The sequence below is a fragment of the Struthio camelus genome, chromosome 1, assembly GCF_040807025.1.
Source record: "Struthio camelus isolate bStrCam1 chromosome 1, bStrCam1.hap1, whole genome shotgun sequence".
Classification (NCBI taxonomy): Eukaryota; Metazoa; Chordata; class Aves; order Struthioniformes; family Struthionidae; genus Struthio; species Struthio camelus.
This window is the reverse complement of record NC_090942.1, coordinates 17,091,105-17,115,420: the sequence shown is the minus strand read 5'-3', so window position 1 is coordinate 17,115,420 and position 24,316 is coordinate 17,091,105. Positions and strand designations below refer to the sequence as shown.

At 37.5% G+C, this 24,316-nt stretch overlaps 1 protein-coding gene across 9 annotated transcripts in view; it reads right to left on the bottom strand.

Moving 5' to 3' along the window:
- The window catches only part of KIF21A (kinesin family member 21A), a 93,099-nt gene that overhangs the window by 28,903 nt on the left and 39,880 nt on the right, over positions 1 to 24,316 (bottom strand). For 5 of the 9 annotated variants that reach the window (XM_068930535.1, XM_068930539.1, XM_068930566.1 and 2 more), the window contains exons 6-21: positions 23,477 to 23,644; positions 21,639 to 21,754; positions 16,985 to 17,180; positions 15,998 to 16,187; positions 14,975 to 15,038; positions 13,923 to 14,126; positions 10,483 to 10,521; positions 7,680 to 7,764; positions 7,384 to 7,501; positions 6,002 to 6,190; positions 4,094 to 4,293; positions 3,578 to 3,685; positions 3,050 to 3,118; positions 2,725 to 2,936; positions 1,911 to 2,064; positions 1,313 to 1,513 (exon numbers count right to left, since the gene is read on the bottom strand). In XM_068930535.1, coding sequence (XP_068786636.1) covers positions 1,313 to 1,513; positions 1,911 to 2,064; positions 2,725 to 2,936; positions 3,050 to 3,118; positions 3,578 to 3,685; positions 4,094 to 4,293; positions 6,002 to 6,190; positions 7,384 to 7,501; positions 7,680 to 7,764; positions 10,483 to 10,521; positions 13,923 to 14,126; positions 14,975 to 15,038; positions 15,998 to 16,187; positions 16,985 to 17,180; positions 21,639 to 21,754; positions 23,477 to 23,644 — 2,313 coding nt within the window. The remainder of the gene's footprint in view (positions 1 to 1,312; positions 1,514 to 1,910; positions 2,065 to 2,724; positions 2,937 to 3,049; positions 3,119 to 3,577; positions 3,686 to 4,093; positions 4,294 to 6,001; positions 6,191 to 7,383; positions 7,502 to 7,679; positions 7,765 to 10,482; positions 10,522 to 13,922; positions 14,127 to 14,974; positions 15,039 to 15,997; positions 16,188 to 16,984; positions 17,181 to 21,638; positions 21,755 to 23,476; positions 23,645 to 24,316) is intronic. The other 4 variants (XM_068930549.1, XM_068930596.1, XM_068930558.1 and 1 more) reach the window with 1 other exon arrangement.

Below are 24,316 nucleotides of genomic sequence, written 5' to 3'. Positions count from 1 at the left end.
AGATGCTTTCCCAACCTACTCCACAACACTCCGTGATGCAGACTCTGCAGCCTTCCCAGGCTCCTCAATGCTTCCGTTTCTTTGCTACTGAAAGCTCTTAAGCAATCTCTAACCCAGACCTTTCTTTGTTAAAACTAAGCTCATTGCTTCTCACAGTGGAAGCAGAGGACAGTGTATTCCTTTAGTTTCTGCAGCTCCCATATGTTTGAAGATGTCTTCCCCTAGTCTCTTCCTCTCCAAAATAAATACCATTTTCTCCCAGTTATTCTCACCAGTCAGTATCTACCACTCTGGCACCCCTTGGAATAATTAAGTCTTTTGTGCTCACTGCTCCTTTAATGATACTGTAAAGTCCTGTAACACTGCACTATGCTGTCCCAAGTTCAGGGCACCCTGATGTGAGTAGAACAGTAAAGCTGCTGGTGATGTAACATGCATTAATGCACAAACTAGCCTAAGGTGGGAGGGGGAGAACTCAAGCTTTATCAAGCACTTTTTATAAAGTGCTTTATAAAAGCACTAGTAAGTGCTAGCGCTATTACAGTGCATGGCAGCATGAAGTCTTAACTGATAGATCTAGGAGATTGTATCTGGTGGATTCTTCATGCTGGATCATGTATGCTATGATAATCTGTATATTATCTGTGTGATAATATATTATACGATTTTTCACATCTGTGGTACACTGCTCTTGATAACATTCAAATTTCTATATCAAACCTAACAGATAGTTACCATACCTTCATCGCACTTATTAAATTACTACTTGAAAAGTCAGTCCTAAACAAGCAGCAGCTTTTCTTGAAAAGTCTCTTAGTAATAGAAAGTCATTGTTTCATAATAGAACATACACCAAGATGTAATAGGACTGATAAAATAAAAGAATGTACATAATGTTCACATATAAAAAGCCTTATATATCTTTAAAATATACAAAAAAAATAAGGGAGTAGAAGCATATGCAGGCAGGAAGTGTTGGTACAACTTGGTAACCTTCAGCCCCCAAAATCACATTAATTTAATGCCAGTAGAATAGAAAATATCAGCTTTGACAGTTAAATGCCTTGCAATATTAACTTGTATTACACAATAAATGTTAAAGCTCAGATCTGAAAATTCAGTCACACAAAAATCCTTCATTTCTGACTTAGATTTTCACCAGTTTTCACTTCCTTGTTCAATACTCATACAACCAAAACAAACTTCATTTCTAAATGAGAGCATTCTCAAGACTAGCACAGTTGCTTTGTTTTTGTTTTTTCTCCTTCTCTTCATTTTATTAGTTTATTAGTTGCAATAATATTTGACTTACTTTTGCTTCTTCCATTTGCATAATGTTTGCTTGGCAGTCAGAAATGCTGTCATTAATGTAGTCAATATTTGCAGTCAGTGACTCCATTTCTTCATTTATGTTTTGGACATTTTTATCTGCTTCACTGACACCTCCTTCCTTGATGAGCTTCTCCCTTTTCTTTGAAAGCTTTTCTCTTCTTTTTGTAAGTTCTTCACGTTGCTACTTTCCCCAAAGACGTAATATTACATAAAAAGCAATCAGTAAACACTCAAGATACTTAAGCGTCTTTTTTTTTCTGTTTTGTTTTCTTTTCCTTGTTATAACAAGGAAAAGAAATCTAACTATTATGTCAGGATTGCTGTAGCAAGAAATAAATTATATACGTGAATATATGAACATATCTGCACATCATCCCACTAATGTGTTTTTATTTATTACTAAGCATAGCAATCCCATGGTACAAAAGCTCAGTGGAGCTAAGAGCTACTTCATTGACTGCAATAGATTCCAAGTCACTTTGCTTATTTCAACATCAAAGCAATTCATTTACAGCAAATTTAAATGTACTGCTCTCTTTTTATTTAACACGACCAACAGCGAATAGCACATCACCCACCGTAAGTAACCTGTTCATATCTGCTTCCATATTGGAAATAGTCATCCGCTGCATAATGATATCAGTCACTCTTCGTTCAAGTAACTGCCACTTCATCCTGGCTGCCTTTGAGGAGTAAACTCTGTTTGTCACTGCTTTCCGCTGATATTTCCTTCTGTGATAAATTCAAGAGAAACATGCAGCTGAATGAAAGCAAGTAGTGAAACACATATTTGAATATGGAAACGATCAGGCCAGAATACTAATTTTTATGGACAATTTAAGAATTTCTTGCAGTTTGTCACTGCCCCAAATGGCTATCTGCACTCCACTCTGAACTCCACTGCACTCTGTAATATTTTGCATTTGAAAAACAGGTATCAAAAACTGTGGCATCTAATATGAGGCAGTACAGAGCTCAAAAGCCACCTAAGAATCATTCTCCATTAAACAAAGAAATCTGCTTCAAACCACAGTGGAAGGTCATCAATAAATCTAATTTATGTTTTTTCCAACAAGATTTTCTTCATACTTATGAACGCTGCGGGCATTAGAGCAACAAGGACATTTCTTTAAAAACAGGTGAACTGCCTTTTGAAATTTTGGATTTTCTTAATGAGACCTGTCCTTGAATAACATTTCACATTGTTCCACACTGTCTTAAATCTATAAGACTCAAATTGCATTTCCAATAATGTCCATTTTATGAGCATTACACGATAGCAGTTTGAAAAACACCAGCTATTACAATATGCACCATCGCAAGAATATATGCTATAAAGTCCACACAATTTTCAGTTCTCTTTAGAAAGACCTAAACAGTTTTAATTCCTACCCTGCTCCATTTGTTGCAGTTACAGATAATGCTTGGACCCTTGCAACAGGGATTCTCATCTTCTGCTGTGCCATTGTTCTCGAACTGTCATACTCAACAGATGAGCTAGAACTTGGTTCTTGAATAGGATGGTCAGGCAGACTCAGTTTTCGACTTACTTTCCCTGCCACTCTGTCAGACAGAGGCCTTACTTGCCGACGAAGGGCTGTAACCTGGAACAACAGAAGGCAAAAACACAACTACCTCTCCCAGAAACCACTTTCTAAGTTGGAGCAATGCAATATCAAACTGTTCTCAAATACGCATTAATGTTTTACCACAATACCTCTTCTGTTTTGCGACGTAGGATAACTTCTTGATTTCTTTTCTGAGCTTCCAGAAGCTTGAGCTGATGCTGTGAAAAAGTACAAACAGCATGTGATGTTATCTCTATCATCTGCCAGAAGTAATCCACTGTATAAAAAAACAAAACCACTACATGCTAATACGAGTTTGCAAAACTATTGTAAAATGAAGTTGTCCAGTCACAAAGGTTTCTTGCTCTTTTTATGATAGAATCTTTCAACGTAGTAATTCTCTATCAAAGAGAAAAATCATGTGTGATAAGGCAGTAGCAACAGTTTTGCAAAGAGTCACAAATAAAATAATGTTGATATACATAATGAATAAGCCTTCACGTGAAACTAGGAACTGAGTTATGACAAAAGTCAAATCAAGTTACGTGCAATTTAACTGGTGAAAATATATAAGTAATGTCTGCCCTCATGAATGCATATATGCATATGCCTGCATATGGGTGCATGACATAACGATAAAGGCATATTCCAAATAAGTTATTTATCTGTTAACTCACCTCTCGCTTGCGCTGTTCCTTTTTAAGCTGTGCGATCTCTCTGTTTCTTCTAGATTCAGTCATTCTAGCTTTTTCCTGCTCTTCTTTCATTTGTTTCATCAAGCGAACCTGTAGAGAAGTCATCACAAATGTATTTAGAAAAGCTGTTTACACTCAAGTGTTGTTCCCTCCCCCATTCATATGAAAATTTTTCTTCAAACTGCCATCTTCCAGTATTTTACCTGCTTTTTAGCAATTTACTTCCTCAATCCAATTTGAATTCTTCACTCGGTGACGAATAAAAGGTAATACACAGTGCAAGCTTCCCCACATGTTTGATACAGTAATTTCTGTTCATTAAACCTAAAAGAACCCCCTCAACACACATAAGAGTTTTCACGCCTATTCTGTTTTCAGTCTTCTGAACAGCTGACAGCAAGGACATAGTTGTCTGGTGGATAAATATACAGGTGATCTCAACCCATTTTCCCGTGAGCAAGCACTCATTACACGACATTTCCATATACTGAAATATACCTTGGTTTTCTTCATCTCTGTCACTTCCTGCTGCAGTTTCTTCAGTTGCTTTTCATATTGAGACTGATTTTTAAGCAAACGTGCATGTTCCTTTTGAGCTGTTTGAAGTCTCTGCAGTTCTTTATTCATGGCTTGGAGTTTCTTTTCATACTCTGACTTAATTTTTTTTGCCTTTTCTTCTGAATAGGTCTCCACAGAACCTGAAGAATAAAAGGGAATTCTTATCTGCTTTTGATTAGGACTTTTTCACTTTGTCAGCCACAGTTAATGCTAAAAGCAGAGGAAGCCGTCATCATCTCCAACGTTTGAAAGATTTCATTTGCTTCTAGCCTAGCTCCTGTCTCCTGCGCTGTTTTGAAATCTCCATCTTGTATGCCTTCTTCGATAAGAGATCAAGTACTAACACTTTCCTTCTGATTTCTTTGCACTGGCCAATAAAAATCTAACTACCTGAAGACACAGATATATGCACGTATATGTGAACAAGATAATCAGAACCACCAAACTAGGTCCAAAGAGCCATTAAGCCCAGTATCCCGTTTCTAACTCTGATCAACAGGGAAGGTGTAAGGAAGAGTAAGGGAACAGCAAGAGTATATAAAATATGTAAGTATGAAGCACATACATTTATGCGTAAGACACCAAAAAACACTTCCCCCAGTACTCTCCCACATCAGGTTCATGGTTCCACAGAGGCACCGTTCACAGCAGACATCCCATACGTACCTCAGTCGGGTAGCCTCACTTTCATCCACTCCTCTTCTAGGCCTGTTTTATGTGACTACAGACATACTAAAACCTCCACTTCTCTGGACAGAATAGGAGGTGCCTTCAACCATTTCTGGCTCAGAATTTCCAGAGCCAGACCTAATTTTTGTATTGCCTTAAACCACCCTCTCCTTAAACCTTGTTAATTCTTAACATGCATGAATTTCTACAGCAAAAAGCTTTAAACCTCAACAACAGCTCTTTTTGATTCAAGCCTACCACCTGCTAGATTCATTCAATGCCCCTGCACATTGCACCAGAAGAAACAGCAAGCACTCAAGCCCTACTAACATCTCCATGCCACATACAGATCTCTACCATGTACACCTCCCTCAGTCAATTCTCATCCACACTGAGAAGACCTAACTTAGTTTTCCTTATACAAAAGCCTTCCAGGCTTTTGATGGGGTGGGAGGAGGGAAGGTAAGGGGTGCCCTGCTATAAATGCTTTTCAGTTCTATTGTAGCTCTCTTGAGATTGGGAGTGGTAGTAAGGGAGGGAAGAAGTGCACACACTGTTCAAGGTGCAAGTAAGCTACAGATTTTACAAAGCGGCATAATGATGTTTTTCTCCACATTCCTTTCCTAGCAGTTTTGGCATGCAATTTGCTTTTCTGAATGCAGCAGACCATGAATTCCCTTCAGCTTTTCTGAATTCATTACAATTGCAGGTATCAAGTTGACCATTCTTTCTTAACACTTACACATATTCAAAAAATTTGGACAGTAGATTAGCTGTGAAAGGCAATTTAGATCCTCGTTCTTTTTTTTTTTTTTTTTTTTTTTTTTTTTTTTTTTTACACAACTCAAAAGAAAGGAGAGAGGGTACAGAGGAAAAGAACTTTTAATTTAGGGACTATCTCAAGGACTAAGTAAAAAGAAAATCAGCCCTCCTAGAAAACTAGAAAATGCTCATTCAACCAAATCAAATGTCTGCCAGTAACTACCTTTTAAAAAAAATTATTTTTCTCAATTCTGGTAGAAACTAAGAAGAGCAAAGTAAGATTCATTGGCATTATGGGTACAAGCCTGTTTCTGTTTTCTGCAATTGCTTATCACATTCGCAAAAGGAAGCAAGGGAAATAGCAGACAATGAAGATCTTACACAATATTCAGATTTAAATAAAACTGTGCTTCTTACCCAAGTTTTGAAGAACCTGATCTCTTTCAAGCTGAGTGTCTCTAATCTTGTGTTGTAGCATCATTAGCTTCTCTTCATATTGTTTTTTCAGGGTTTGCAGTCTTCGCTGGCTGTTCTCTAGCTCATCTATCAATTTTTGCTTGATGGCAATTTCACACGTGATATTTGCCAAGTCAGCTTGATAATTTTCTAAAATAGACAGGGAATTAAAAATGAAGATTATTGTTAAGGTTACAGTGCGGACCATATAAAAGTCACATCGACACCTGCTGCAACGTTAGGGCTAATGCGCAACTGTACGTAGAACTCTACAGACAGCAGAGGGCACTGAGCTAAACCATTACTTGCAGATCAGGAAAAAAGTCTCCTCCATAAACACTCTCCATCATAGAACCAGGAAAGGAAGAGGGACAGGTATCTCTCTCATTGGATCTTAGTTGCCTATATGCTGTAATCTCAACACCAACAATCTGTCCTTCCCCACATGAAAGTTACATAGGTTGCCAAACTTCAGTCACGTGAGAGCTGGAGAATAACCTTCTTTCATAAACCCAGCAGGTTATAAGAGGAAAGTTTGACTGCTGGTGACCTCCAAGGAGAAGCTTTCCTTTCTTTAGCTCTTGAAAAAATACAGCCAGACTCCTGAGAAAAGAGGAGCTGGCTCATTCACGGCAGTGGAATGATGAAGAAAAAGAGAAGAGCAGGAGGAAAAAAATAAAGAAAAAGGACGAATTGATTGGATAGATTTATAAAAGTTATTTAATTTCTTTGGTCAAATGGGTCCTTTCTTGCTTTATGATTATGTGCTCCAGAATGAAGATGTCAGTCGGGGATTTTTTTTTCAAGTTCTGCTACTGCTGCTGGTTGTTCATGTGACTCTCAAACAAGGAAGAATTCACATTCTTTGCTCGCTTGGCGTAACTTGCTGATGATGCTGTCTCTGACTTTGTACCAGTCCTAACTTGCATGCCCTGTGTTTTTGCCCACTGTTGATGCTTCTACATAAGAAGCCACAATCTTTGCAAAACGAGGAAGGCCCACGGAGTTCCAGCCTCTCACAATTAAATTCTACTCATTTCCAAATCATCCAAATGGGAGCTAAAACTCTTGTCATAGTCTTGAGACACAAAAATAGCCCAGTACTTAAACTTCATACTTTGGATATTCTAAGTGTGTTATCAAGCATCCTTTTGTTCCATTTGAAACGGCAGCATGAACACGTGATCAGACGTACCTTACATATTTTAGGACCACAACCAACAAAGAACTCACAGAGCATTATGGACAGTAGGTTGCCCAGATGCTATCTTGCCTAACAAAAGACAAGAAATAACAAATAATACTTGTACCCGAAATTCTACAAAATTTTGCACTGATGTCACCTTTTTCATCAGAGTCAGAATCCGATTCATCCGAGCTTTCAACAACTTCCATGTCATCTTCATCCTCATCTTCTTCCTCTTCTTCATCCTCATGATCACTTACTTCCGGAATTTCCTCCTATAAAATATATGGAGTGTAGAGACATTGAAAAATTCACACTTTTCCAACCTCCATTCGCTTGTGATTATCACTGGGAAACAGCAGCATTCATCTGATCCATTCCCAATTTCATCGTAAATCAATGAACAGATATCAATGAACAAATAAACCAAAAGAGTAGCTTTTAAACACTTACTGCTTCCACTTCATTATTCTCTCTCTCCAAAGTGCCTTTTTCGTCTTTCTTCTCCTGCTCATTATCTGTGTTCTCCTCTTTAACACTAGCAGAAGAGGCACAGAAAAGAAATATTCACAAACAGAAACTGCAAGCTCTTCCTGTCCCCCAAAACAATAACTCGAAATTCCAAGTAAAGATGAAAACCAAAGTGCTGTTAGCCAAAGGTACAGAGCTTGGGCATGGGTAAAACACAACTTCCAGACTCCTGCAGATAATAAAACAATGCTCAATTACTCTTACATAATCTTAGCTTGCGCAATAACGTTAAGGATTGTCACATTGTTTCACGCTGTATTACAAAGGTGGCACAATCAGAATACAAATCTTCACATACTACCGCAGTACCCATTTTGTGTGGAAGTTGTAGTGCACCCAGACAAAGCAAGAACACTGCGAGCAAGTATAACATACGTTTCAACAGATATTATTGCACTCTCAAGCTATAATAGAGTCTACTACGCTTACGATCATCTGACAAATTAGGCATAAACCTTAAGAAACAATATCCTAATTTATCACGTTATAATGGCTCTTTGGATCAATTATCTACCCAGACATCAAGGGAATGCTCAAACAGCCATTGATACAACAAGAAAAAGAACAGAGAAATAATGTATTTTTGTAATAAGACTGTCTATCTTAAAAAGAAACTTTTCCCAAAGACTGAGATTACATTTGAGTATATTTCCATGCTGCTGGATTTTAAATCATAGTCGAAATGTCAGGTGCCTTCATGTTCTTTCCTTTCTTGACAACCTGAGCTGTAATGACGACTTAGGCAAATTACAATAGTTTTTTTTTGTTGTTGTTTTTAAAGGATTGGTGAATTAGCTATTAGGAGGATTTTTTAAGTACGCAGCTGAGATGCCACATGGAAATGTTAAAATTCCAAAATTGATGGCACCCTGCAAATTGTCAGGGACCAAATGTCTGTCCCTCCAGCACTACGCATGCAAAACCCTAGTCATCCTACATAGACAGGAAATTGTGGCAGAACAGGGTTAGACGCCCTGGGGGCAATAACTATGAAAACGTGATTAGGATCACATAACGGGGAACCCACCTCACACAACTTCAGCCACCCAAAAGTTTAGCAAGTCTGTGCAGCCACTGCTCAGGCAGGGCAAGTGATGGGCCGGAAACCCACATCTCCCTCCACTGATGACAAAGGGAGCTCAGGCTAGAGGCCTCACTCTTAGATGAGCACAACACTCGATACAGTGACAAGAAATGTTTGGTAGATTTGAGAAACTGTAATTTGGAAAGTGACTTCTAAAAGTCACCTTTAAAACACAGCTCTTTTCTGAAGAATGACAATTAAATGACACAGTGCTTCTGTGTACACCCTAGCTTTTGTTTTACTATTTTTTAATCTGTTCAGCGCTAACACGTTTCTTCTGCCCACTCATCATGAGTGCAACCGAATCCAGCTGCGGTTGATCACGCACAAGGCAGAAAGAGTTCAGTCGGACTGGCAGGATCCACACAGCAGCCTGCAAGGCTGGAAGCAAAAGGCCTGACCAGATTTGTACAGGAAATAAATGTACAAAGAGGAACACAGAACCATGCAATCTCATTTCCACAAGTTCTCATCTCACCCAGTCCACAACATATTTTCTTTTGTGTTTGCTAATAAGCCTAAGCGTTAGCAGATCTGAGCTGCAATCCAGATGCAGACTGGGACAAATCCTCAGTGACCCTTCTGCCCATACACAGTCCAGAGCTCATCACTATAGAGAACTTGCGCTCTGCCTAATGAAGGGGAGAAGACAGGAGGAGGGAGAGCCAACGGTTCTGGCAGAGAACAGCAGAAAACAGTACAGAAAACTGCACTGCTTGCCTGCATTTGCAGCATGCCACATAAAGAAATGCAACAGCTGCAACTTTAAGCCTAAAAATCAATCCTAATACTTCTTTACAAAATATTTAATTTATCGGATAGAATTTTAAAATTTTTATTCAGGCAAAAATTATATATAGTATTTTAACAGTTTTTAATATCTTATTCTCTATGGTCCCTCTCCTTAACATGCATACTACTAATCTTCATCGTTCTACATGAATTGAGATTTTTTTAGATCAAAGCAGGCAGCTGAAAAATAAAAGTTCCTTTAATTGTTAAGGATAGTATTTAATGTTCACAAAGCTGATAGTTCTTTTTAGAGCCTTCACCTTCACTGCCCTCAGTGACTAGCTAATTTATCTGCTCCCTTGGCTGAAAGTAAAGTGAAAGAGCGGTTAAGGCGTCAGTCACACGCTTGCAAAAGATCAAAGGGGCTCTGAGCAGACTTAATTGAAGCATGAAGGTTCAAGACCTAGGTCCTAAATGTCAAATATACCATAGTAATAGACTACTATTGTAGTATAATGCCTGCTATACATTTCAGATCATATGAGTGATTATTTATCAAAATTTATTTTAATAATTTATTAAAATTCCAAATTATCACACCTCCCTCCTGCCTTTCATTCCATAAGGGCTGTGTGAGAAACAAGGGTACTTAAGTCTGCAGTGATTCCCAAAGGCACTACCTCCTCACAGCTGCTTGCCGAACACTGCACAACCCCAAAGTTAACCTCAGTTCTGCAGTGGAGACTTCCTCCTGTTAAAACATTTGTTGAAATGCAAAAGAGAGAACAGAACTTCGGAAGCCAAGTGAACTACTCTTGAAGTACTCATGAATCTACCCAACTTCTTCTCATGTACAACAACTGATTAATTGAAATGACAGTTAATTAAAAACCTGGGAAATATTCCAACCTTCTTTCTTCTTGACTGCTTTCCTCAAGTTTCTGTAGCCTTCAAAAGCAGGAGGTACAGTATTGGAAGGCCAAGCCAATGAAGGACAAACCAGACAGTGAAAAGCAAAAGTGATAAGAAGGTTAAAAAAAAAAAGTGATATATGAGCTTGTGGAGTTTAAAATGATATCAAGAGACAATAAGTTGTAAAAAGGCAATACGTTTTGCATAGTTGGAAATAGTAAACAAAGCAGCAGCATTTGCAGGTTAACTAATCTGTCACTGTTAACTGCTACAAATCCAAGTTAAACTAATGAAGAAGTTTTAGATATAGCAAAATATATTTCACTTTGAGAATTATGTCTAAATCCCTGAGTTCTAAAAACATTATTTTCTTTTGCCACTTAAAAAACTAAAATATTTAAGATTGACAGGATGTAAAATACTGAAGATTTCAGAGAGTACTACCTTTGAACCGTCTCACAAAGTTATATATCATCAGGAATATATCACGACACAAAAACCAATGCATTAGTTTTATATATGCTGACAGTACATTGTAACATAAAATAGCAATGAGAATTTTTCATAACAACATTCTAAATCATATATTCTGAATATAATCCATGTAAAAAACTGCTAACTGCAATTTTTTAATAAAAAGCAGAAAGTTGCAGTTTATTTGTCTGGGATTCAATAAGTATATGCCAATGATTGCTTGTTATTTTTAAAAAATTAACAAAAATAGACATCAGAAGCAATGAAATGGACAAAATGTTAGTACTTTTACTTGCCATTTTCCTTCTTTAACAAAGGGGGATGTAGCAGTAAAGAAATGTCTGCATGACTTAAATGTAGAAATGGCTTATATTTCAATAACTACTACCTCAAGTTCCTAATATGAGTAAGTTCTGAGTGAGAGCTTTTTCTGCCTTTCCACTTCCCATTGCCTGACTTCTTATTTCAGTATCATTTAGGAGCTAACATGCTGAACCCCATGTATTATACTACTCATGTAGTTTAATAAAGGTTAGGGATGTCAAAAGACAGTAGTCAAAAAAGGTTACAAAATATGTAAGTCATACTGATTGAAAGGGACATGGACAATTTGCTCCAGGGCTTCTTGTGAGTAGGTCACAGTGTCTAACACTCCAATCAAGCATGCCACTATTTCAGTAGCTAAAACATTACTGCTGTGCAAATAATTTCTGATAGACTTTATGACAGATGCTTATTGAAGGCTACAGATATAAAGCAGTACATACCTGCTGCTCATTCAAAAACCAGCACTTAGCTGTTTTTGAACAGGCTACCTCACCACAATTTAGACAAATTATACGTATTTAACATCACGCAACTTTAATCTTACTGACCCATAACCAGGAAACAAACAGAAAAAGAAAGGTAGGAGAAGGGGCCAAACTATTAATTAGGCTTCCCAATCCAATTTTAATAGGAAAATGCTAGTTAGATGACTTTGCAAGAATGGCAACCCTAAAAAGGAAGAGCTAGTACAGAAGAGCAGCTAAATGCCTGTAGAAGACAGGAGTAGAGCAAAGAATTGCCACCAAACATTGCAGGGTAATTTGTCCTTTTGCAATATATATCTACTGCCAAATTCTGAAATTGCAAAAGAAGAAAAATTTAGAACCGTATTTCCTGAACACAGGATTCGCATTTCCTTAATTGGATGGAAGCATTCTACAGTTAATAAGTATGACAGGCCATATGTATAATCCCTCAAATTCTAACATTTCTTCATTTCCGAGGAATTTTTCCCCTAAAGCGCATCCCAGAAATTTATAAACAGGTATTACAAAGCAGGCTGTAGATGGGCCATTTGAACTTTATCAGCACTCTGAAGAGTATGATCCCATTCTACAGAACACAAGACCAGCTTAAAAAACAGACGCTGGACTATCCAGAGGTCCTTTCCAATTTAAATTACTCTGTGATCCTATAACTTCTAAGATATGTAACCGATTCCAAATACAGCTTCTGATAAGTAGTCCCTACTTCTGGATCAGACCACTAGGCTACTAAATTCACAAGTTTATTTTCCTGGTGTAAGCTAGTGTGGCTGGCCCCAGATGTCTCCTTCAGAAAAAGGACACCCACATCCACACTTTTTACTTAATATGTATGTGGGGTAAAACTTCCATACATTTTCATCAAGTAATCATCTCCTGCAATATGGATATTACTTGCTATATCTAGTAACCTTTGTTAGCTTTCTGGACACAACCCTGTTTAGTACCAAATACTCAGGCTCCAATCTAACAACACATTGAAATGCATTGTTCAACATTAAAAAGTGTGTTGAACCGTATGAAAGCAAGTCGCTCTGCTCATACATTTACAGTTAAAGTACATACTCAAATGTTTGGCTGAACAGAGGCCAGAGCATCCTGCTGATATCACTTAATACTTCCATTCTCCCCTCCAGTACCTACAAGCTTGAGCCAAAACAAACACACACATAAACAATCTAAAACCCCATAAAAGTATACAAGTTTACTGAAAAATGAGATGCAAAGAAAGAATCTAGTTAAAATGTTTTCTACAAGTATCAAAAATTTCTGTGGTGAATGGATTTATGGATACAGGACCCAAACTTGCAGATCTCACTACCCCAAAGCTACTTTCTAAGTTAACTATTTCAGGCTTGTACTGTTTTAGTTTTACTGTTAACCTGTAGAAGTCTGAAGGGCCACTAGCAGAAGTAGTAATAGATTAGAAGCACGGAGAATTTCAAGGAATAAGAAAAGAACTCGAGTGAAATTCCAAGTCCTGCAGTAAGCAAATAGATCCTTGCTGTACTAACTGCTGTCTGAACAGGCATTTTTACCAATGTCTGCGAGCATTTTAGTAGATGAGGAATTGGACAGCAAAAAATAGCAAAGCATGGTGTTGCAGTGAAGTAGAAAACATCAAATTAAAGACATTCATAAAAGCATAAAAGAAAGCAAAAGAAGCCATTCCAAGAGCTACCAACGAACTCCCAGCTATTCAGAATATCTTTTTTTTTTTCCTCCAGAAAGCTGTTTCATTCAGTTTTGTCACATGGTAGATAAAATATGCTTTTTTTTTTTTTTTTGGGGGGGGGGGGGGGAGAGTGGGGAAGAACTCCTGCTGAATTTCAGATTCATTAAAAAAAAAAAAGAATAATTATAGAGTGTATTTGTGCTTTTACAGTTGTGCAAAATTATAAATAACAAAAAGCTCACTACATCAGAGACATCCATTCTACAAATACTGCATAATTTGTTGGATGAGAAGATGCAAGAGAAAATCACCGATCACTTCAACGCATAAAAGGATTTGTGGGAAGAGCAGTTTAAGATCCAAACCCACACAGCAACAACAAATGAATTTGAAAGTCCCAGCAGTTAAATAATGCATCTTTTTACTAATAAAAAATAAATAAATAGCATTATAAAAGAGAGGATTTCATACACCACCTCTTTTTCTTTTTCCTTTCTTTTTTTTTCAATTTTTCTAGGTCTTTCTTGGCTATATCTAGAATTTCCATTGTCTCTTTCTCTGAAGAAAGCATAGAAGTAGAAAATGCTGACGGTCCACCAAAGTACGTGGATCTTGTTGAAGCTCTTGACAAGTTGCGTCGAAGATTTTCGTTCACTGCTTCACTTTCTAAAAATTTTGCTCTAAAAAAAAAAAAAAAAGCCGTAAGTTATAAGTATTGTTCATGTATGTTGAGTGCACCTCTTCAGTACCTCTATCTGCAATGATTATCAGTTTAAAAACAAAATCTAAACCATCAGAAAATACTGAAGTCTGAAGAAATACAAGTCCAGGAAATCCCCTGATCTGACCATTTCATACAATGGCTATGTATATTATACACATAATATACACATGTATGTATGGTTTAGGGTAAATATATGTGTGTACATGTATATATATTACTTAGGCTATACATATGTATATATACATTTTATACACACAAATATACACAGAGATACATACAACATATACAGATACATACACACATTATGCAAAGGCTACAGTATTATGTAACACTAATACGGAATATGCCAATTAACTTTTCTGCAGGATAAGGCTCCAAGAAATAGAGAAATAAAAATATATAAAGTAGTTAATCATTTTTTTTAATTGAAAAGGACAGCAGATGCACTTTTAGTGGAAAAAAATTGTACAACAAGCAGTTTCTTAGAACTATCGTTTACACCAGGTTATGAAGCTGTCAGAAGACAACGGTTCCAAACTTTGCTGTCCCTTGTGCTACAATACCAAGTTATCATCATTAATTAGGCAATAACCTACTTCCACGTTCTACTGTCAGCTTCATCTTTAATATTTTAATTTTCTATGGTCATGAGCAGCATTAGAGGGTCTTAGAAGCTGAGTGACCACTGTCCTGAACTAATGCCCACATGGTAACAGAACGATCACCCAGCTACAGTATTAACTTGCTGAAACTACTAGTGTTTGTTTTTAATAACAACGATTCAAATATATATTATGCACATACCTGAGATCTTCAATTTCCTTGATATAATTATGAATCATGTTGCTAATTTCTTCATTTCCTTCTCCTTTGAAGGACAGAGAGGGGGGAAGAGAGAAAGAGAAATGGGGGGCGGGTGGGAGAGAGAGAGAGAGAGAGAGAGGGAGAGGGAGAGAAGGAGAAAGAGAGAGAGAGAATGATGGTAACAGTAAAAATACTTGATTACAGCTACTGGGCACAAGGTACCAGCAAAGCAAAATGGCGATCTGGGCTACTCGCTTAGACCTCATTTGATTTGTAAAATATTTCCTCTTAAGTTAGACAGGTTTTTGGTTCACTGAAAGACAAGCTATATTAGCAGAATCATAAAAACAGGAGCTTCATCTACACACAGGTTTTTTTTTAATCAACCCATTTGCTGGGTAGAAGAACTTGGGTTTTGATTCCTTTCCTGCACCCCTGCTCTGATCAGCTCACCGTAGAGAAGAAAACTTAGCACGCAAGCTTCGCTTGCGGGAAGTCTGAAATATTAATTTCTTCACTTTTCTTCTTTTTGTTTTCTGTGATCAGTATTACTAAAAAATAACTTCTGTTTTCCTCATTAGCACCTTTTAATAGCACATGTGCCATAAATCAGAGGAACCTGACAAACAGCGACAAACAGTGACAGAAAAAACAACGCGATCCTGGCACTTCAGCCAGATGATTACTTTATGAGGTGAACGGGTCCTGACCCAAAGCAAAATAGTTAAGGCCATGTATAACTAAGCACACAATTCCTATCCAAAAAGATTTGTTCGGGTTTCATGTTGCTCATAGTCCTCAACGAATGGCCTAATCAGGGCCCCAAACTATTTCTCTTAGTAGAAGTTTCCAGAAACACAGAGGAAAGAGCTAGGTGGGGGCCTTTCCCTGCCCCCAAAGCAGGTCCTTTTACAAAGGCATCACTTGGTTCCAAGGGACCCATGAAGCAAGAACACATAAACGATTTACATTCATAAACTTAGTCAGCAGTTCACCCACAGAGGACACATGCACACAGCATACCTGCTCTGGCTAGCACTTGGTTGGCCTGATCGCTCATGAGTTGTGTTATTCTGGCTCTCAGGGCATCAATAGTCTCTTGCATTGCTTTAATTCTCACACGCAGGTTGTTGTTTTCTGTTTGCAGCATAGCATTTTCATGAAACATGTCGTTGATGCTTTCAACACCTTCTTCATCTATAATCCTTTTACCCTTAAGAAAGTAAACATATTTTATTATTCGTAAAGGCTGACCTTCATAGGATGATGTTTTAACTTAGCAAAGGCAATCCACAGACTTCTTAACATTCCAGAAAGATACTCATCGCAAAAGATATCGGTCTTTCAAAAGGTTTACTACAGTATGGAAAGTTTTCAAAACACTGGTGTCTGGCCCAACATCTTAGGATAAGATGGGTCCTGCACAATTCCACTTTAGCCTGCAATACAAGCTCTTGAAGAGGTTAAAAAATGAGAAGATGATTCTTTAATAAAGCAGGACACTGTCAAGCATAACAAGGGAAGATAGCACTGCTTGGGGTAAACACATTTATTGCTAAAAACATGTTTTTCATTTAAAATTCTAGGAAAAAATGGGCATAGTGTAGTGTGAGTATTCAGCTTTATAATTTAAGATGAATTTTAAAAACACATCATTTTAGCTCTCTGGTAAGATTTAAAAGCAATACACAACAATTGTCCTTATATTTGCTTATGTGACCACCTACATTGCGGTGATTTTCATTTTAGAAGTGACTATTTCCCATTGCTGAGCATGACAAGGTGAAATCTTTACCTTTCAAAAGGCAAACAGCATACAGTCATTGATGCATTCCAAAAAACATAATCCAAGACTTTTAAAAATATCTGGTAATCCCTGGGATTAGAGGTGTTGTATAGGTTAAGGCTATTATTCAATTTTTTTAGTACAAGAAGTGGCAGTAGCCAAAAGAAAAACAAGCTGCTAATAATCACTTTAAAGCAGAAGAAATACTAGAAAGATACGCTTACTGTTTTGTATTCCATGAGTTCCATCTGCAGCCGTGTAATCTCACTGCGCAAAGCATTTATTTGTTGACTAGCCCTATCTTGATTAACCATCACCTTGTTTTTGATATTTCGTGCCCGATTGGCATATTTTAAAGTGTTCAAGGTTTCCATGAAGTCTCGATCTGAAGGGCTCACACACGCTATCATGAGGGTTTGACTGCAAGTTACAAACACAGGACAGCTTTACAAATCAAGAACAAAAAAAAGTAGAGACAGACTAACAGATCTTCAGGTAGAAGGTGAAACAGGGGCGGTGACTTCAAAACATTTGTGAAAATTTTCATGCTCCAACTCACTAGCAAAGAGCGTCAACCACAAACTTACGGCAATGTTACGTTTTGTATCATCCTAGTATAACAAAGGAGATGCTAGAACATTAACTGTTCTAGTGTAAAAATATGTACAATTATAAAAGCAACTAACTCGTTCTCCTAGAAAAGCTTTTCAAGGAGAATTTAGTTTGCCTAATCATACCTAAACTGGGATTTAAGCACTTAAAACCACCCAAAAGTCCCAAGTAGTGATATGGATCATCCAGCTTTCAAGGACTACCTAGTCTCCTTAACTCATGAGGCGCCTTACTCTGAAAGCTGCCTGAATGCTTTATCCTCAGCTGCCCGTGTTGCTCAGAAGTGCCTAAGGTACCTATGACCCATCTAGGGTTCTACTGAGATCTGAATTGCCCGAATTCTCCAGCTCTTAATTATCTCCAGCTCTCCAATAGAAGCCCCAACGCTAGTACTTATCTCCTTAGTACATCTGTCCATAACTGCATTTATTCCATGGTGAGGTTTGTTTTTGTTTATCTGTTTTTTAAGCACCGCTGCTTAGAAAAGCCTCACTTCCACAAAAAGCAGCAGGACCAGAGCTCAAGGCCTCAGGGAGGCACGAACAACATCCCCCACGTTCCTGTCGCACCCTCCAGCCACGCCATCATGGGATGTGCAAGGTGAGAACATACTCCCTGTTCCAAATGAAGGACTGAGCAGAAAAATAAATTTCATTCTAACCTAGTGTTTTAAACATTCAACTGGGAGGGGGCAGAAGTGGAGTTCCTTCAAGCTCCCTGGAACACAGTCTCATTTCACAGCAGAAGACATCAGCCCTGAGGGGCTGGAATCGGAGTCCTTGTTCTAGCTATGGATCACACTCTGAAGGTGCCTACATGCCCTAAGTTCTCAAAATATAGAGGGAAATACCGACATTTGAGGGATTGGATCCTCCCCCCACCTGCGTCAGGCTTTAGAGGCGTCTGCTTCTCTGCTGTCTTTGCAACCCCAGGTGGCTGCATTCGGAGGAGCGCACTGCCTCCCGGGCAATGGAGCAACAGCTGTATCAAGCAGACTGGATCCTGATCTTCATCTTTTGTAATTTCAGACTTAGACAAACTAATTACTGCAACTGTTTGTGAGACAGACGCTTATCTTCACTGTACACATTGGGAAACCAAGCTGGAAAGAATAACTAGCTGGAGGATATAAGACACATCGAGTACATCAGGGCTAGAATTCAGCAATTCCTCCCTTAGCCCTCCTGCGTACCTGTGCGTCAATTTGCCAGCCTGCTGGAGTTCAGTTCTAAAGATAAAATTTGTTCTTAATTTGGCATATTCTTAAATTCCACCATCAGAACTGCTTGTGCTTTACCTTCAGGTGACTGATTCTGTTAGCTGTCTTGAACACTGAAAAACCTGAACTCCCGCTTTCCGAGGAGAATTTTATAGTGGATTATTTTTTGGATACCATCAAGTCTATTCCCTTCTTTTACCATTTCTTTAAACTGAAAAAAAACCCACACCTAAGGGAGTTATAATAGAAAAAATGAAAACTTTAATATGTTATAAAATCCCTTAAAAAAAACACTCAATATTTTTACACGAACATGCTTTCAAGAAACACTAATATTTACGTGCTGCTTCAGAACTGTTACAGCATTATGTCTAGATCAGGATTACAGTGAGAACAGTACACGCTGGCACACCACTTTCGTCGTTGTCAGCACCAGATTCACTACAAGCTAACCTGAATCGCTACCAGTAAGTCTTTTTAAATATTTGCAAAGAGAAATTACCACACGGATTGTAACACCTAGGGTGGCATTCGGAAGACTCTGGAACAGGCTAACAGAAACCTATTAATCTGATTTCCCAGGGGAAAAAAATGCATATTTATTAAAATTTAGCTTTCCCACACTTTTTGGTAGCTAAAGCATGGGTAAGAAATTATTTAAATATATATACCCCTTCTTCAACACCAAACTGCTAATTTGATCTGCTTTAAGATATATATTCTATACATAAAAATACATTGGATTGATTCCCCCCCCCCCCCCCCCCCCCACAAATTTAACATCAGTTAGAAGGAGACAAAAAGAGTGCATCTTTTCTCCTTGTAAATGCTCTGGAACAGCATTTGCAATCTGCACAGTGTACACTGAACTATGCGATTTCTCCCTGAGGACAGGAGGGGGAGCAGCTGAACTATAGGATAGGAAAATATTTCAGAGTCAAATTAAAGTAGTATTTCAATAGAAGTGTAATTTTACAACTCATTTGAAAAATGCTCACTAGTCACTGTATTTGATACAAAATTTAGCTAACAAGTCTATTCATAACTAACTAATACCAGAGAGAGCTTAGAATGGTTATTCTCTTGATTTCTGCTGATTTTTTCATAATATTGGATGTCTTTCTCCCTCAAAATTTTTTGAAAATTCTAGCCCTTACACCACTTGCTCTATCTGACTCTGATTTTCTCAGATTGCAACGCTGCAAGACATTACTGAAGTGAGGTATCTGCAGAACAGAGCAACGATTTAACAATTCTCTTCCACTTCTGCCTATTCTTTTGTGAAAGGCTCAGAATACCTCCTACCCTCCTGAAGACAGCAGCCAGGCACTTCAGATGAAAGTACTATCTTGCTAAAACATGCTCAAAAACCCTTCCTTTTGCATGTCTACATGTTAATGCTACAGACTTGCTTGGACAAAGCTACCAGAGCTGAAGCTTCTCTTTTATGTCTCTGTGCAACATAGGTACCGAGCAGGTTCATGCAGACAATTCTGGTGATACAGTAAGGTTGTTTTTATTAGGGTCTAATTCAACATAAGATGAATGGACATATACATAATTCCCTAAGAAATACAACCTTTAAAAAAAGATGGTTAGCACATGTGGTTTGCCTACTTCTTTAATGAAAAAGGGTATTTCATGCATGGAAAAATCTGACGCTGTTCACACAGGACTCCACACAGGACGCTGTTCACAGCACGGTGATCAGAGCAGACTGCGAAAACGAGCCAGCGCCCAGGGAGACAGCGGTCTTAGCAAGTCAATCTAATTTGCAAATCTAGTTTGTGCACCCAAGCTAATAGATGGCACCGTATGCTGACGCACACTACCAAAGGCCCAGGGAGAGGCATTAGCCAACAGTACAGCTTTTCTGTGAGGTAATCTAAGTTGTTACGAATGCCTATGCAAAACACCGGCTCACTTCTAGGACCTCATCTGGCTCTTACAGGGCATAGTTCAATCAGAGAGACAACATCTATGATTACTCTAAAAGATGAAATGCATTTATTACAGAAGTACACAGTATCGTTACTTCGCAAGTCTTAATCCTTTATTTGCATCACAGTCATCGCCACAGTAACTAATTTGAACTACGGTAAAGGCCTGGCTAAAGAAATAAGTGAGGGCATATAGTAACAGGGAGGACAGGAACAAACAGATCCCCACAGTCAGCCAGTTACAGGACCCACGAGTATTTACAAGTTTAGGCATAAAACCTTTTCAGTGATGAAGACTGAAACTAATAAAAAATACAAATAATAGACAAGAGATTTTTGCCATATCATCTAGTTACAAGTAAATGCACAGGCTTGCCCCATGCAGGGCACAGTTTGCGGTGCTACTTCAGAAGGAGGGAAAAGGCACATGATGGGGGAATGAAGGGAAGTTAGTGACAAAAAACTCAAGGAGGGAACATATTTTAATACAAATTATAACCTAAGAGAAGTTACAATGGCAATAGTCAGATGAAGTTCTCAAGGGAGGTTTACAATAAAATATTTCCAGAATTTTTACATGATGTTTTACAGTATTTAATAACTGTACAAAGACAGACTCACTTCCTCCACCTTACTATATTATAATGCATCAAATGCTAAGCATTGCTTAATTATCAAGATAAGCTCCATTAATAAAAAGGGAACAAAAAAATCTCTGCTTGAAGCAGAAAGTCATTATGGCTTTAAACTATGCTCCAATTAATAAGCCTATGACACAATAAGGTTATATAACATTTAAACTATCTATAATCTAAAGATATCTTAATGGAAAGGATTTGCCCTTTAACTGGAAAGGGTAAATCCTAAATAACTGGGAGCCTCAAGTCTAGTAAACCTACAACAGCACTGAAAAGGACAATGCAAAAAACCTCTTCCCTGCATTGTCAGGATTTTCTGTCATGATGCTAATTTATTTTTGGAACTTCCCCTCAACAAAGAACGGTGACTATTTTTACCATTGTTTAAGGTTTATCCTCCTTTTCCAAGACCACGTATTCAACCACACTCATTCGCAACGACATATGTAAAATGTTCTAGTTTTCATACCTGTTTCCCCCAAGAGAGTCTTGAAGTAGCCTTGTAAGTTTTGAATCTCTGTATGGTACATGAGTTGCCTTCTTACTTTTATCTCCCAATGCACTTATTACATTGCCAAGTGCCAGCTATAAAACACCAAATCATGTAACACACAAGTTAGAATCAGTTCTTAAGTAGCTTTATTTTAAAATAAGCTATAAATAGAGTTCAGTGCACTGTGAAAAAATGAGTATGTTCATAAAAGCTAACAAAAATATATATATAAATTTTCACATTTTCATACTATTAACATGGATCAAATGATTCTTACAATCTACTATGTTCAAGAATAAAGAGATTAACATTTACCGATCCAACATGTCAATCACAAACTAAAAGTTAAAACTACTTTGTGTAACAAGCATTTACTTTTGATGATGATTAAAGCTGGCATTTATTTCTAACAGTAGTTACAGCCTTTTAAATTAATTTTGATAAAATTTGCTTTATGTAAAGTTAGAATAATATATGTGGTGCTAATATAAAAACAGAATTTACTGCCTCTACAAATATGAAATAAGGTGTGTTTGAGGAAACTTTAAATATGTAAGGCTTGAAATTACGTAGTTCAGGACAATCTTATTCTGTTGCTAAATTGGGTCTAATTAAGGTTTTTAAACAGGCTAATATTTGGCTTCTGTAAAATTTTTCACGTGCAATTTCGTGTGCTTCAACAGCCAACTCATAGGCCAAATTGAAGAACGTTCCTCTAGATGGCATGCTGTCAATTCTTAATATAGTCTTGCAAACGGTCTTACTGCATCCAATAGTTTAGAATTGTATAAATGCATTTTGATAAATGCATTTGATAAATTAGGGAATGTGGTGTAAGTGCTAAAATCACTTCCAATCTTCGTTTTCCAATAAAGGTAAGAAGGTTTGAACTCACTGTAAGTGAAAGTTTTGTGATCCCATAAAATACTACTTTTACCACATCGATTTCCACCTTTATGCATTCTGTGTCACTTTTTTTTTTTTTTTTTTTTTTTTGAAAAGATACATTTACTTCATTCAACAACGCAAACTTCTACTGGCTCTGTGCTTATATCAATGATGAAACTGAACCCAGTTCTCTTTCATTGGCTACAGAATATAACCTATGTTGTGATGGTAAGAGAACTGCAACAATGTTCCAGATGCGGAATACCACTCTGGTACCAGAAACTAGGAAAAAAATGGCTAAAAGATACGTTTTCACATGTAAAATGAACTTGTGTTACGGAGTCTTTAACAGAGAATTGCACAGAGCCTCTACAAAGGCAAGTAGTTCAAAATAAAGGACCAAAAACCACAATCTTGACTGATAATCACCAACTCGACTTTTCAACATAGTTGTAATTAAATAAAACACTAAATACAGTTAATTAAAAAAACTGCATAAAAAGCACAACGCACCTAGACAAAAAAATATAAATTGATGCTATCAACAATATTTCCACTTACAAATGTTTTGCCTAGGGTTGTTTTACACTATGTCAGGAATTCTAACAGAGAAGCACTATTCCTTGATCAGTTCAGCTTGCTTGTTTTCCACTTTTTACCTCTACCCCTTGTAAACTGCTTGTAATTTTCTTTAATCATTTGGGTTTCTTCATACAACACGAAATGAAAGGAACTCTATGATGTCTTCTAAAGATGTCTTCTAAAACTTGGAGCAAATAACTGTATTTTATATTGTTATGGCTCATGCCATAGTGCTTGTCCTGCATGTGATGTATTTCTACTTCAGGGCTTACTAAAAACAAGTGATCCAAAAAGGAAGAGAAGATGGTACCAACAGCCTATGGAAACAAGTTATTTAATCTTACTAATCCACAGTTGATGGAAATGCCTTCTTTTGCCCTTTCTCCTGTAGCTCCTGTTCGCTTTAACCTTTCAGATCCTGCTAGATCAACAAAATGGAACTTGGCAGTAAGAGTTTCAAACTCATTCATCTGAGAAGATTCAGATATTATCCTGTTATCTGTGGCATTATCCTGAAATAAAGAAAGAATCCATAAATATCGGCAAAGTCTCTCACGTTAACATAGTTCACTGAAAAGTTCAATCTATACATATTTCACAATACCTATTCTTCAAATCTGTCTCTTCCCTTATTTACTAGGGTCTTCGTCAATAACAGGACTTCCTAAAAACTGTCTCCATTTTAGTCATAAGCATCATTCTTGAAGATCCAGCTCCATATGCATACCAATTACTTCTAAGTATGAGGTTAAATGTTTCTTGATAGGTGGAAAAATACATATATTAAGAAATACAACAGAGGTCATCAGGAGCACAACAATATTTGTATCTCTCCTGAAATAAGTCCTAAATCAATTGTCAAAGTGGGGTGGGAGATATTACCCAAAAGATTTACCAAAACCACTTAGTATGTAAACCTGCCGAACAACTAAGAGAGAAATTGATTTTGTAACTCTCTAATCCCCATCATAAGTTTCCCTATGCCAGGGGTCTGCTTTTTCAAGTTATTTTATTTTATTAAAAACAGTCTTCTCAGCATCCAAGTGTTCTGCCAGCACTTCTGACTTGGCCACGAAATAAGGACGGGGGAAGGAACCAGGGAGAAGGAAGAGGTCCTGTTCTTCTCTTTGCAAGGAAGTTGCCATTACCGGCTCTTCATTCCTCCTCGTTCCCTCAGTCAGCGC